At 35.9% G+C, this 15,778-nt stretch overlaps 1 protein-coding gene and 1 pseudogene across 2 annotated transcripts in view; both read left to right on the top strand.

Moving 5' to 3' along the window:
• LOC122428262 overlaps nucleotides 1-1,254 on the top strand; it is a 33,050-nt pseudogene extending 31,796 nt beyond the window's left edge.
• A 1,905-nt stretch (nucleotides 1,255-3,159) lies between these two features.
• The window catches only part of LOC122428258 (UDP-glucuronosyltransferase 2C1-like), a 32,526-nt gene continuing 19,907 nt past the window's right edge, over nucleotides 3,160-15,778 (top strand). Inside the window, exons 1-3 of one of the 2 annotated variants that reach the window (XM_043448162.1) lie at nucleotides 3,160-3,962; nucleotides 11,276-11,424; nucleotides 13,525-13,656. In XM_043448162.1, the coding sequence (XP_043304097.1) occupies nucleotides 3,242-3,962; nucleotides 11,276-11,424; nucleotides 13,525-13,656 (1,002 nt within the window). In that variant the 5' untranslated portion in view covers nucleotides 3,160-3,241. The remainder of the gene's footprint in view (nucleotides 3,963-11,275; nucleotides 11,425-13,524; nucleotides 13,657-15,778) is intronic. The other variant, XM_043448161.1, reaches the window with a different exon arrangement.

Raw genomic sequence — 15,778 nt, 5'->3', positions numbered from 1 at the left:
GTATCTTCCAACCCAGAGATCAAACCCAGGTCTCCCTCATTGCAGGCAGATTATTTACCAGCTGAGCCACCAGGGAAGCCCAATCATTGGACAGACAGAATGAAAACTACAGTCACAGAAAACTAACCAAAGTGATCATAAGGACCACATCCTTTTGTAACTCAATGAAACTATGAGCCGTGCCATATAGGGACACCCAAGATGGATGAGTCATGGTGGAGTGTTCTGACAAAACATGGTCCACTGGAGAAGGGAATGGAAAACCACTTTAGTACTCTTGCCTTGGGAACCCCATGAACAGTATGAAAAGGCAAAAAGATATGACACTGAAAGATACAGTCCCCAAGTTGATATGCGCCCAATATGCTACTGGAGAAGAGTAGAGGAATAACTCCAGAAAGAATGAAGAGATGGAGCCAAAGCAAAAACATCGCCCAGCTGTGGATATGACTGGTGATGGAAGTCAACTGTGATGCTAAAAAGAACAATATTACAGTAAGGAACAATATTGCAAGGAACCTGGAATGTTAGGTCCATAAATTAAGGCAAATTGGAAGTGATCAAACAGGAGATGGCAAGATGAACATTGACATTTTTGAAATCTGTGAACTAAATGGACTAGAATAGGAGATTTTGACTCAGAAGACCATTATATATACTATTGCGGGTAACAATCACTTAGAAAAAAATGGAATATCCCTCGTTGTCAGCAAAATAGTCTGAAATGCAATACTTGGGTGCAATCTCAAACATGACAGAATGATCTCTGTTCGTTTCCAAGGAAAACCATTCAATATCACAGTAATCCAAGTCTATGCCCCAACCACTAACGCCAAAGAAGCTGAAGTTGAATAGTTCTGTGAAGACCTACAAGACCTTCTAGAACTAACACCAAATACACACACATACACACACACACACACACACACACACACACACACACATATGTATGTGTATATATACATATCCTTTTCATCATAGGGGGTTGGAATGCAAAGTAGGAAGTCAAGAGATACCTGGAGTAACAGACAAGTTTAGCCTTGGGGTACAAAATTAAGCAGGGCAAAGCCTAGCAGAGTTTTGCAAGAGAACGCACTGGTCATAGCATACACACTCTTCCAACAACACAAGAGGCAATGCTACACATGGACATCACTAGATCGTCAGTACCAAAATCAGATTGATTACATTTTTTTCCTGCAGATGATTGTGAAGCTCTATAGAGTCAGCACAAAGAAGACTGGAAGCTGATTGTGGCTCAGATCACCAACTCCTTATTGCCAAATTCAGACTTAAATTGAAGAAAGGAAGGAAAACCACTACACCATTCAGGTATGACCTAAAACAAATCCTTTACTATTACACAGTGGAAGTGACAAATAGATTCATGGGATTAGATCTGATAAACAGAGTGTCTGGAGAACTTTAGATGGAGGTTCATGAAATTGTACAGGAGACAGTGATCAAGATCATCCCCAAGAAAAGGAAATGCAAAAAAGCAAAATGGTTTTCTGAGGAGACCTTACAAATAGCTGAGAAAAAAAGAGAATTGACAGGCAAAGGAGAAAAGGAAAGATATATCTAACTGAATGCAGAATTCTAAAGAATAGCAAGGAAAGAAAAGAAAGCTTTCCTTCCTAGGTGAACAATGCAAAGAAATAGAGGAAAACAACAGAAGAGGAAAGACTAGAGACCTCTTCAAGAAAATTAGAGATACCAAAGGAATATTTCATGCAAAGATGGGCACAATAAAGGGCACAAATTGTATGGACCTAACAGAAGCAGAAGATATTAAGAAAAAGTGGTAAGAATACACAGAAGAACTGTACAAAAAAAAAAAAAAATCTGAATGACTCAAATAACCTTAATGGTGTGATCACTCACCTAGAGCCAGACAACCTGGAGTGTGAAGTCAAGTGGGCCTTGGGAAGCATCACTATGAACAAAGCTAGTGAAGGTGATAGAATTCCAGTTGAGCTACTTCAAATTCTAAAAGATGATGCTGTTAATGTGCGGCACTCAATATGCCAGCAAATATGGAAAACTTAGCAGTGGTCACCAGACTGGAAAAGGTCAGTTTTCATTCCAATCCCAAAGAAAGGCAATGCCATAGAAAGTACAATCCATCACACAACTGCACTCAGCTCACAAGCTTGCAAAGTATTGCTCAACATTCTCTGAGTGAGGCTTCAATAGTACGCGAAATGAGAGCTTCCTGATGTCCAAGATGAATTTAGAAAACACAGAGGAACCAGAGGTCAAATTGCTCACATCCATTGGATCATAGAAAAGGCAGGACAGTTCCCAAAAAACATCTGCTTTACTGACTACCCCAAAGCCTTTGACTTTGTGCATCACAAGAAACTGTGGAAAACACCAGACCATCTTACCACCTTACTGGCCTCCTGAGAAATCTGTATGCAGGTCAAGAAGTAACAGTTACAGCCAGACATGGAACAATGGACTGACTCCAAACTGGGAAAGGAGCACATGAAGATTATATATTGTCATCCTGCTTATTTAACTTATATGCAGAGTACATCATGTGAAATGCCAGGCTGGAAGAAGCACAAGATGAAATCAAGATTTCTGGGAGAAATATTAATAACCACAGATATGCAGATGACACCACCTTTATGGCCAAAAGCGAAGAGCAACTGAAGAGCCTCTTGATGAAAGTGAAAGAGGAGAGTGAAAAGTTGGATTAAAACTCAACATTCAAAAATCAAAGATCATGGCATCCTGTCCCATCACTTCATGGCAAATAGATGGGGAGACAATGGAAACAGTGACAGACCATTTTTCTGGGCTCCACGATCACTGCATTTGGTGACTGCAGCCATGGAACCAAAAGATGTTTACTCCTTGGAAGAAAAGCTATGACCAACCTAGAGAGCATATTAAAAAACAGAGGCATTACTTTGCCAACATAGGTTCATCTAGTCAAAGCTATGGGTTTTCCAGTAGTCATATATGGGTGTGAGAACTGGACTATAAAAAAAAGCTGAACATGAAGAAGTGATGCTTTTGACTGCGGGGTTGAGTTTATAGAGGTGTGTGTTTTTTTTTTTTTTTCCCATCAAAGAAGTTGTTTTTCATTTTAATCCATAATACAAAGTACACAAGTCAAAGTTCAGCCCAACCTACTATGGACTGATTGAGAAAGTTAAGGAGAGATCTTTGGATTGTGAGTTTCACGCACTTGATTTAAACCCAGATTTAATTCAGGCAAGAGGTAACCATGAAGACTGTGAAAGGCTTCTGCATCCTTTTCCTGCTGCATCTATGTCTCCTTGACTCTGGAAGGACAGGCAAAGTTCTTGTATGGCCTGCGGATTTTAGTCATTGGATTAATTTACAAGTTATTCTAGAAGAACTTCACCATCATGGGCATGAGATAACTGTCCTGGTACCTTCACAAAGTGTTCTGATTGATCATACCAAGATTCCCTATAATGTGGAGATCCTCCAGCTTTCGGTAACTAAAGAAACTTTCATGGAAGAGCTCAATACCCTTCTCTATGAAGCTTCTTTTGACGTGTCAAAATTCTCATGGTGGGAAATGCAAATAAAACTGGCAAACATAGGCAGAAAATTTCTTTTAACTTTCAAAAGAGTGTGTGACAGTGCTGTCACAAACAAGGAGTTACTCAGCAGACTACAGGCAGCCAAGTTCGATGTATGTATTGCTGACCCTTTAATATTTTGTGGGGAATTGGTGGCTGAACTCCTGAATATTCCATTTATATACACTTTTCGGTTTTCCTATGGGAATGTCATTGAAAGACTGTGTGCTGGGCTTCCTATGCCATCTTCATATATTCCTGGTATCACATCAAGACTGACAGACAACATGACTTTTATACAGAGGCTGAAGAACTGGTTACTGTATACAGTGAGTGACATGATATATTCATATTATGTATTTCCAGAATGGGATGAATATTACAGCAAAGTTTTAGGTAAGACAAATGTGTATATAGTTATTATTCTTATATACTCTGAAAAAGGTAGTTATTTATCTGACTGTATGAAAACTCACAAAAGGTATTTTAGGTGAAGAAGATCCAAGCTTCTGTGGCTACACTGTTTTGAATTTAAAAAAATAATAACACTCCTTTTTATGGCTTTGTGTTATATGATTAAATACTGATAATATATCCAAGAAGGAATATTCTCTATACTCATACATAATATTTTGGAGTGTCTGGAGAACCCAAATCGGACAGGATGCTTGATTTCTCTAATCTTGCATTAGTTTTCTGATTTTCACTTCTGCTCTTATGCAGACTGCTTTCTTTCTGATTAACTTGCACCTTCTGAGGCTTTATATTTATGTTTTGTGAAGGAATGGTTACTTGGTCCCAGGTTTGCAATGTTGTAAGCATGAAAATAGGAAATAAATAATGTAGCTTGGTTTCATTTTCTCTTATCTTCTAAAGTGTGAGATCCATCCTAAAGGAGTCCATCCTAAAGTCCATCCTAAAGGAGATTAGACCCGGGTGTTCATTGGAGGGAATGATGTTGAAGCTGAAACTCCAATACTTTGGCCACTTGATGTGGAGACCTTACTCATTTGAAAAGACCCTGATGCTGGGAAAGATTGAGGGCAGGAGGAGAAGGAGATGACAGAGGATCAGATGGTTGGATGGCATCACCAACACAAAAGACAAGGGTTTGGGTGCACTCTGGGAGCTGGTGATGGACAGGGAGGCCTGGCGTGCTGCGGTTCATGGGGTGACAAAGAGTCAGACACAATTGAGTGACTGAACTGAACTGAACGAACTGAACCGAAAGTGTTAAAATAGGAAGTTTCCTTTTCTTTTTTTTTTTCTGAAGGATCATATTTCTAATTTTTTTTAAACTCACCTCAGTGTTTTGTTCTTGTTGTTCTATTTAAAATTGCATTAGAGGTCAACTAGTACTTTTGGAGAAGGAAATGGCAACCCACTCCAGTGTTCTTGCCTGGAGAATCCCAGGGACAGGGGAGCCTGGTGGGCTGCCATCTCTGGGGTCGCACAGAGTCGGACACTACTGAAGCAACTTAGCAGCAGCAGCAGCAGTGACTTTTGACCCTAAGCACAAAATTTTTCTCTATTTTATCAAGTCCATTTACCCCTTCTATTTTCCTTTCAAATAATTTATTTTTTATTATGTTAAGGTGATTATGTAATTATGTTAAGAAAGTTTTTCATAAGGCTAAATTACCCTTGAGAAAGCAGAATCTTTCTTATATTCTTTAGCTAGATCTTTTTAGATCCCCTGGAGAAGGGACAGGATACCCACTCCAGTATTCTGGCCTGGAGAATTCCATGGACTGTATAGTCCATGGGGTCGCAAAGATTTGGACACGACTGAGAGACTTTCACTTTCAGATAGATTTTTTTAAGGTATTATTAGCATGTAACATTGTATTAGTTGCAGTTGGTGACAAAAATGTTAATCAATAGTCAACCTATGAAAGAAATGAACAATTTTATTTGAGCCAACCTGAGGATTATAACCCTGGAGAAAATCTGTCAGGAATCTCTGAGGAATGTTCTGCCCATTAGAAGTTAAAGAACTGTCATATAAGTTTTTGAGAGAAAGGGTTATACATCACAACATTTGATCACCAGTTTATGTAGTCCTAAAAAATGAGTAGTGGGTCATTGTGACCACTGAAGAGGTTAAGGAAGGAATGTTACCTCCTAAGGAGTTACCTTGCTAGTGCAAGGAGGAAAATTTTTCTTTTTTGTAAGCAAGCTTTCCTGTGTCTTCTAAGGGGGTCTAGTTAATGTTTAACGCAGAAGCACATTGCAGACTAAAATGGGGACTACCTCAACTGGCAGAGAAATTTTTATGCAAAAATTTTCTGTCCTGCCTTAAAATAATTTTGTTTCAACAGAGGTATACAACAAAATGATTAGACGTTTGTACATATTGTGAAACAATCACAATAACTCTAGATAATATCCATCACTACACATAAATACAAATGGTTTTTACTTGAGAACTCTTAATAGCTACTTTCTTAGTACCTTTCAAACATAATACGGTATTAGTGACTAGAGTCACCAGCCTGTAAATTACACTCCCTAATTACTTACTTTAGAACTGGAACTTTGTACCATTTGACCATCTACCTGTTGTGACCATGCTCCAACCCTAGCATCTGGCAATCACCAATCTTCTCAGTGTCTGTAGCTTGTTTTAGTTTTTGTTTTGTTTTCTCTTTAGATTCCACATATAAGTGATCTATTTCCCTGTCTTACTTCACTTAACATAATATCCTCAAGGTCCATCCATGTTGAGGCAAATGGCAAGTTTTCCTTGTTACTCATGACTTAATAATATTCTACTCCATCTCTCATCATGTTTTCTTTTTCCATTCACCTATTTATAAACACCTAATTTGTTTCCATGTTTTTGGCTATTGTAAATTTGTAAATAATGCTTCAATGAGCCTGAGAGTGCAGTGATTTGTTTTTGTTTGTTTGTTTGATTGTTTGTTTTGCTTTATTCTTTTTTAATGTTATATCCAGAAGTGGAAATTTTGGATCATATGCTAGCTTTATTTTTAAATTTTGAGGAATCACCATCACATTTTCCATATTGGCTATACTGATTTACATTTGCATTAACAGTGTAAAGTTGTCTCTTTCCATTACCTACTCACCAACATTTGTTGTCTCTTATCATCTTGATGATCGTCATCATAACAGGTACACGATGTTACTTCCTTGTAGTTTTGCTTTGAATTTTCTTGGTAACTAGTAACGTTGAGCATCATTTCATATTCTTATTAACTATTTGAATCTTTTCCTTAAAAAATGCTTATTCAGGTCTTCAGCTAATTTTTTAAGGAATTATTTGTTTTTGTGTTATTGAATTTTGTGAGTTCTCCCTATATTTTAGATGATAACACCTAAGTGAGAAAAGAAAAGCAAAAGGCAAAGGAGAAAATGAAAGATATACCTATCTGAATACAGAGTTCTAAGGAATATAAGTGAGAGATAAGAAACTCCTACTAAGTGATCTATACAAAGAAATAGAGGAAAACAATAGAATGGGAATGGCTAGAGATCTCTTCAAGAAAATTAGAGATACCAAGGGAATGTTTCATGCAAAGATGGGCACAAAAAAGGACAGAAATTGTATGGACCTAACAGTAGCAGAAGATATTAGGAAGAGGTGGCAAAGATACACAAAGGAACTATACAAAAAAGATCTTCATGACCTAGATAACCTCTATGGTGTGATCACTCACCGACAGCCAGACATACTGGAATGAAAAGTCAAGTAGGCCTTAGGAAGCATCACTGTTGGCAAAGCTAGTGGAGGTGATGGAATTCCAGTTGAGCTAGTTTAAACTCTAAAAGATGATGCAGTGAAAGTGCTGTACTCAATATGCCTGCAAATTTGGAAAACTCAGCAGTGGCCACAGGACTGGAAACAGTCAGTTTTCATTCAAAATCCAAAGAAAGGCAATGCCAAAGAATGTTCAAACTACTGCTCATTTCCACTCATTTCACAGGCTAATACAGTAATGCTGAAAATTCTCCAAGCTAGACTTCAACAGTACATGAACCAATAACTTCCAGATGTTCAAGCTGGATTTAGAAAAGGAAGAGGAACCAGAGATCCAGCAGAAATTGTTAAAATCTGCTAGATCCTAGAATAGTAAGAGAATTCCAGAAAAACATTTACATCTGTTTTATTGACTACACCACAGCCTTTGACTGTGTGGATCACAACAAATTGGAAAATTCTTCAAGAAAGTGAACACTAGCCCACCTTACCTACCTCCTTAGATCTTGTATGCAGGTCAAGAAGCAACAGTTAGAACTGGACATGGAACAACAGACTGGTTCCAAATTGGGAAAGGAGTCCGTCAAGGCTGTATATTGTCACCTTGCTTAATTAACTTATATGCAGAGTACATCATGTGAAATGACAGTCTGGATGAAATACAAGCTGGAATCAAGACTTCTGGGAGAAATATCAATAATCTCAGAAATGCAGATGACAACACAGTTATGGCAGAAATCAAAGAGGAACTAAAGAGTCACTTGCTGAAGGTGAGAGAGGAGAATCAAAAGACTGGCTTAAAACAACATTCAAAAACAAAGATCATGGCATTTGGTCCCATCACTTCATGGAAATAGATGGGCAAAAAATGAAAACAGTAAGAGACCATATTTTCTTGGGCTCCAAAATCACTGCAGATGGTGACAGCAGCCATGAAATTAAAAGAAAAGCTATGACCAACCTAGACAGCATATTAAAAAGCAGAGACATTGTTTTGGCAACAAAGGTCCATATAGTCAAATTTATGGTTTTTCCAATAGTTATGTATGGATGCAAGAGTTGGACCATAAAGGAGGCTGAGTGCTGAAGAATTGATGCTTTTGAACTGTGGTGTTGGAGAAGACTCTTGAGAGTCCCTTAGACTGCAAGAAGATTCAACCCATCAATCCTAAAGGAAATCAATCCTGAATATTCATTGAAAAGACTGATGCTGAAACTGAAGTTCCAATGATTTGGCCACCTAAATGTGAAGAGCCAACTCCTTAGAAAAGACCCTGATGCTGGGAAAGATTGAAGGCAGAAGGAAATGTGAACCACAGGAGATGAGATGGTTGGATGGCATCACCAACCAAATTCAGTGGACATGAGTTTGAGTCAGTTCCGGGAGATGGTGAAGGACTGGGAAGCCTGGTGTGCTGCAGTTGATGGTGTCACCAAGAGCCATACATGAGTGAGTGACTGAACAACAAATACACAAACTTATGCTTTACAAAATTTTTCTTTATTCATACACTGCCTTCTTCTTTTGTTGATCATTTTTCTTTTTTTCTGTGCAGTGTGCAGTAACTTCTAGTTGTAAGTAGTTCCACTTGTTCATTTATAATTTTGTTGCTTCTACTTTAGGTGTCATATTTAAATTCACTGCCATGATGAATGTCAAGAATTATTTCCCATTGTTTTCTTTGAGGAATTTTATGGTTTTAGGTCTTATATTTAAGCCTGATCCATTTTAATATAATTTTGTAGTGGAGTAAGTTCATTGAATATTTTTGGCTTCCTTGTGAAATACTAGTTGACTAAATATGCATGAATTTATCTTTGGGCTTTTGCTTCTGTTCCAACGGACCTGGTGACTGTTTTTAAACCTATGTATTATTTTGATTACTATGCCTTTATAATATTCTTTAAAATTAAAGTGTGTGATGCCTACAGTTTTGTTTTTCTTTCTCAGGAATGATTTGTCCACTTGGAACTTTTTCTTTTTCATATGAACTTTTATTATTTTCCTTGTTACTAATTTTAACAGATGTATCTCTAATACCCTATCATTACTAAAAATTGTGTTTATTCATAAAAATGTCAAAAAATTATAGCTATAATCTCTTATTTTATATAGTCACTTCCTTTTTTGAGTATCTATTCAATATTTCCTCTGAGAAATAATTCAACATCTCACAAACAACATGAGTGCTTCTAATGAACTCTGCTGCCTGGCAATATGCAATATGTTAAAAAAAATTCATATGACCTAGTAAAGGTCGACATGTTGCACTGAAACTTCTTCTGGGCATTTTGTGACAGAAACAGGTGCTTATATCTCTAGACATGGCCCTATAAGATGTGGGCAGAAACCATCACACATCCATGTTGAGAGTTCAAGCTACAAAAGGCAACACTAAGAAAAAAATAACTTAAAATCTCATCTAGGTTACATTTTCTGATCATGGATTAAGCCTTGATTGATCTACGACTTGGTTGAATTTGTTTGTTTACTTCTGGTCTCAGCTGTCTGACACTCAGTTTGGGTACATCTTTTTGAGTGAAGCCTTAGTGATAGGGTATTACTCTGTCCCTTATTCTTCCATAGTTATTAGCAACTTAGAATATTTTTTGGTGGAATATATCAATAATCTGAGAAGAAGAGTAAAAACTTGGTAAATAGAAGAAACACATTTCTTTTACTCTCATAAATGTTAAAATGCTCTAAGATATAGATATAATTTAGCTATTCAGAATTTAAAATCTTCATTATGTTATGTATTGCAAGTATGTTTTTCAAATTTCAAAAATATAACATAATTTATAAAATTATTCATTAAAACATGTCATAGATATGTTCAAATAATTGATGAGAAAAAAAAAGAAAGCCAGCATTCATTACAAAAAATTGAGAAGCTCTTTATAAATCTTATAAAAAGGGGGTAAAGGAATTTTAGAATAAAACTCCTAGGTTAGACAAAACAATGGTCAAAAAATATCCTATAGAGCAATAAAATTGAAATTTGGGAGATGATATTTTCTACTAGACAGAAATATTCCCAGTTAACAATTAACTTCAATGTATTTTAGCTCAAAAGTAAATAAAAAAAATAAATGATAAAGTAAAACCTATGTACATTTTCCTAAAGATATGTGCTGAGTATGAAAGTGGATATTACCATTACCAGAATAAAACCTCTCATTTACTGAGATTTGCCTTGATCTCTTATGCAGGTGCATCTTCCTAGGAGTTCAAATCCCTTATATTTTCTAATCAAAACTTTAGCACACTTAGAACATCAAGGAGAATATTCAAAAAGTCATGTGGTGAGAAACCAGATAGCTATGGTTTCCTCCTATCAGTGACATGGAGCACATATTTCAAAAAGACACCAAAAGCTGGGTAAGCTTCATTATAAAATAGAAACTATTTAACCACCAGATTATTTTGCAGTGCAATATCTTCACCAATGAGGATAAAATCTTGTAAAATAAGAACTTTCATTAATGATAGCAAAGGAGACAGTCACTTTAAGAATTGCATTGAAAGTACTCAGGAGGTAATTAGTTGTAATAGCACACTTGAAAACAGTAGAAAAGACATGGGTAAAGCACAAGTTGTTTTTCAACATAATCAGAGACTTTTGGAGCAATGATGAGATGAATTGGAATTCCAGAAAAGAAGGTGTGACTCTACCATAGAAGGCTGAGGATTGCTGCCTGTTTCTTGTACTTAGTAGAAGTACATGAGTGGCTTAGCTCAAGATGAAAGACTCCATTGACAGAGAGAAAGCAACAGGCTTTTGGTTTTATTCCATACTTAAATCTGTGCTTACTTTTTCATATTCTGACTATGTGTATTCTTCAGGGTAAAAGGCCAATTGATTTAACCTGGGTTGCATAGGCTCAGTATTGGTCTTTAAGAATTTACTTAGAAAATTAGGTGAAGATACATCTCTCTTTTAACATATCAGATTCCTTTCCATTATCCTTCATTTTTATTCAGGAAAACCTACCACACTATGTGAGATAATGGGGAAAGCTGACATGTGGTTGTTTCGAAGTTACTGGGATTTTGAATTTCCTCAACCTTACTTACCTAATACTGAGTTTGTTGGAGGACTGCACTGCAAGCCTGCAAAACCCCTACCTAAGGTAATTAAATGTGCTTATTATTTTCCTACATGAATGAAGTGTGAAGTATTAGTCACTCAGTTGTATCTGACTCTTTGCGACCCCGTGAACTGTAACCCACCAGGGTCTTCTGTCCATGGAATTTTCCAGGCAAGAATACTGGAGTGGAATTGCCATTCCCTTCTCCATGGGATCTTTCTGACCCAGCTATGAGTATTTATCTCTTAAAATGATTTCTGGTTTATGGTTAACAATATTTGATCCCCAAATGGGGAAAACAGACATAGAATTCAATGGTCATTATTTTCTTAGACTATACACTACAGTAAGAAGGTGAGTAGCCTTTATTTTGGATTATGTATTACCATCTGATTAAAGTAGTCCTCGATATTTTCTTTTCTTGTTCAAAGACTATTCATTACACATGAAAATGTATTATATAAAATATTTCCTAGCATCTTATGAATATTATGCTTTTTTTTTTTTTCCTAAGTTGCTTCAGTCGTGTCCGACTCTGTGCAACCCCGTGACAGCAGCCCACCAACCTCCCCTGTCCAAGGGATTCTCTAGGCAAGAATACTGGAACGGGTTGCCATTTCCTTCTCCAATACTATGCTATAATTGAACATAAAGATAACATTATATCTTAAGTCAAATCATCTGTAAACATAGTGTAATGGTTAATTCTATCTGTTAACCTGCCTGGCTAGGTACCCAGCTACTTAGACAAACATTTTTCTAGAAGTTACTGAGAAGCTCTTTTTAGATGAAATCAACTTTTGAGTATGTGGACCCTAAGTAAACAAATTATTCTTCATTATGTGGGTAAGCCTCATACAATTAGTTGAAGATGTGACTAGAACAAAAGATTGAATTCTACCTGTAGGCCGCCTTCAGACTTAAACTATAGCAGTGGCTCTTCTCTGAGTCTCCAGCCTAATGTGCTGTTCTGCAGATTAAACTTGCCAGCTTCCATAACCATGTGAGAAATCCCTTAATATAAATTTCTTTCCTGTCTTTCCATTTCAAACCTCACACATTTTTTTCTTATCTTATTTAATTGGCTTAGTTTTGCTAGCATTTCAACACAGGATGAAAAGACTTATTTTTATTTTAGTGTGATTGAGTATACTGTTTTTATTTTTAATTCAAAATTATATATTTCTAGTATATTCCTATAATTCTCACACTATGCTTTATAGGTATTTTGGCATTACTTGTCTGGTCAGATGTTACATGGCTACCTCATTCTTAATTGTGTATGTGGAAACTTATATGAAAAAAAAATATATATATATATACATATATAATTAAAATAAAAGATAATAGAAATTTAGAAAACAGAGAAAAGTAAATATACCAAAATTGTATCATTGTACTGACTGTGATTCATCAGAAAAGTGAAAGATAATCTTATTAGCATCTAAGGCTAAATATACAGCACATCACCTTAACTATTTAACTTAAAAGTAGAAATTTGCTCTGCCAGCTACTGCTGTGTAGACTTGTACAAATTACTTAACTTTACTGAGATAGAATTTCCCATCTGTAAATGTATACATATCTCATAAAATCACCATATATCTAAGTTAACTGATACATGTAAAGAGCTCAGCAAATGGCAAAAGATAACAGGCAGTCAATAATTTGTAAACACAAACGCACAAGCACAAAGATACACACATACCTCAAATATGCTTTACTAAATGAGCCTTTAGTAAAAATAATTTTAATTCACCCAATAAGGATTTCAGGTCATCTATTATACACTGGGACTTCCCTCATGGCTCAGAGGTTAAAGCATCTGCCTGCAATGTGGGAGACCTGGGTTCGATCCCTGGGTCGGGAAGATCACTTGGAGAAGGAAATGGCAACCCACTCCAGTATTCTTGCCTGGAGAATCCCATGGACGGAGGAGCCTGGTGGGCTACATGAGTCCATGGGGTCGCAAAGAGTCGGACACGACTGAGAGACTTCACTTTCTTTCTTTCTATTATACATTGAAATGGTTAACATAATGAAAATACATAATTGTTCTAATAATTCAGACACATTGAAAAAAGGGTGTAACGTCTATTATAACTGTGAATTTTTATATTTCAAAGACTGTTTTCTTCACAGGAGCTCGAAGAGTTTGTTCAAAGCTCTGGAAAAGATGGAGTCGTGGTGTTTACTCTGGGGTCAATGCTCAAAAACCTCTCAGAAGAAAAGTCTAATATGATCGCATCAGCCCTCGCCCAGATTCCACAGAAGGTCAGATAATATTTATTTCAGGGATATTATTTTAAAATCCATGATCACTGTAAAGTTTACTTTTAAAATGCAGGAAAGGCTATTGATAGTGTTAGTTTCAACTTAAGTGAGCTCTAAAGAAAAAGTACAAATGATAAAAGGGGGTATTTAATTGCCATCTTGCTTTAAACCTGGCATTATTAACAGAAAATCCTATTGCAGTGTTTTCTTTAAATAATGAACTAAAATTAATCATATGCTACTGTTAAAGCATCAGTCAGCTTTTAGCCTAGGTTTTAAGTCATTCGTGTAATTTAACACTTTTTGCTGTTCTTATATATGTATTTTAAATCTGAAGCATATAAACAAGTTACAAATAACATGACAGAGAATAAAGGAAAAGATATTCAAAATAATAGGTTTGATTCACAGCATGTCTTGGGACTATATTTTCTTATAATTAATGATTTTGAACATTGTCTTAATTAAACCTGGAAATAAGAGTGTATATTCTAATATTAAACCTAAATAATGTTCCTTCTAATAATCCTAAATAATTAATCCTAAAAATAACCCTAAATGAAATCCTAAATAATGATTCTTAACAGTTAAAGCTTTAATAATCCAGTAAAAGATTTAGGAGTATACTTTACAATGTTCCAGCAAACTAATTTTTTTATTGACATCATTCTAGGTTATAACTGAGTGACACCTTTTCCCTAGCTTTAGATAAAATAGACCATTAAAGCAATTGTGTTTCAAATAATTATGACAATTCTTATATTTATATCCAAATTACTTTCACAAATTGCTTTGTAGAAGTAATACCCATTAAACATTTAATCTAAAAAAATCTTCATAAAATTATTTCATTTTTAATTGCATTAAAATACAATACTTAGGAGTGGCATCGAGGAAGGGCTAGAGACACCAAGAACTCTCTCTCCAAAACTATGTTGAATAAGAGTGGCAAGAGGGAACATCCTTTTCGTGTTTCTGGTCTTAGAAGAAATGCTTTGTTTTTCATCATTGAGAATAATGTTTGCTACAAGTTAGTCATATATGGCCTTTATTTTGTTGAGATAACTTTCCTCTAGGCACACTTTCTACAGAGTTTTTTTTTTTTTTTAATCATAAATGTATGTTGAATTTTGGCAAAAGATTTTCCTGGATCAATTGAGATGATCATATGGCTTTACTACTGTGTTTGTTAATGTATTTCCCTGATGGCTCAGTTGGTAAAGAAACCAACTGCAATGCAGGAGACCCCAATTCAAGTACTAGGTCGGGAAGATCCGCTGGAGAAGGGATAGGCTACCCACTCCAGTATTCTTGGGCTTCCTTTGTGGCTCAGCTAGTAAAGAATCCAGTTGCAATGCAGGAAACCTGGGTTCTATCCCTGGGTTGGGAAGATCCCCTGGATAAGGGAAAGCCTAACCACTCCAGAATTCTGTCCTGGAGAATTCCATGAACTGTAGAGTCAATGGAGTCACAAAGAGTCAGACACGACTGAAAGACTTTCACTTTGCTAATGTCGTGTATCATATCGATTGATTTGTGTATATTGGACAATCCTTGCATCTCTGGAATAAATCCCACTTTATTGTAGTGTACAGTCCTTTTTATGTATTGTTGGGTTCAGATTGCTGGTGTTTTGTTGAAGATTTTGGCATCTATGTTTATCAGTGATATTGGCCTGTAATATTCTTTTTTTGTGATATCTTTGTCTGATTTTGGTATCAGGGTGATGGTCGTCTCATATAATGAGTTTCAGAATATTCTTTTCTCTGCAATTTTCGGAAGAGTTTCAGAAAGATAGATGTTAATTTTTAAATTTTGATAGAATTTGCCTGTGAAGTCACCAGGTTCTGGACTTTTGTTTGTTGGAGGATTTTTAATCACAGTTTCAATTTCAGTACTTGTGATTGGTTTGTTTATATTTTCTATTTTTTTTCCTGATTCAGTCTTGGGAGATTGTACATTTCTAAGACTTTGTCCATTTCTTCCATGTCATGCAATTGTCTTTTATTGATGAACAGTTGCTTTTAGTACTCTCTTAGTTTCTTTTGTATTTCTGTATTGTGCATTGTAACTTCTTTCTCATTTCTCATTTTATTGATTTGAGCCTTCTCCCTTTTTCGTT

This window comes from Cervus canadensis, chromosome 26 (assembly GCF_019320065.1).
Source record: "Cervus canadensis isolate Bull #8, Minnesota chromosome 26, ASM1932006v1, whole genome shotgun sequence".
Taxonomy (NCBI): Eukaryota; Metazoa; Chordata; class Mammalia; order Artiodactyla; family Cervidae; genus Cervus; species Cervus canadensis.
Note: the sequence above shows the minus strand (reverse complement) of the source record. Positions and strands in the feature narration are given on the sequence as shown.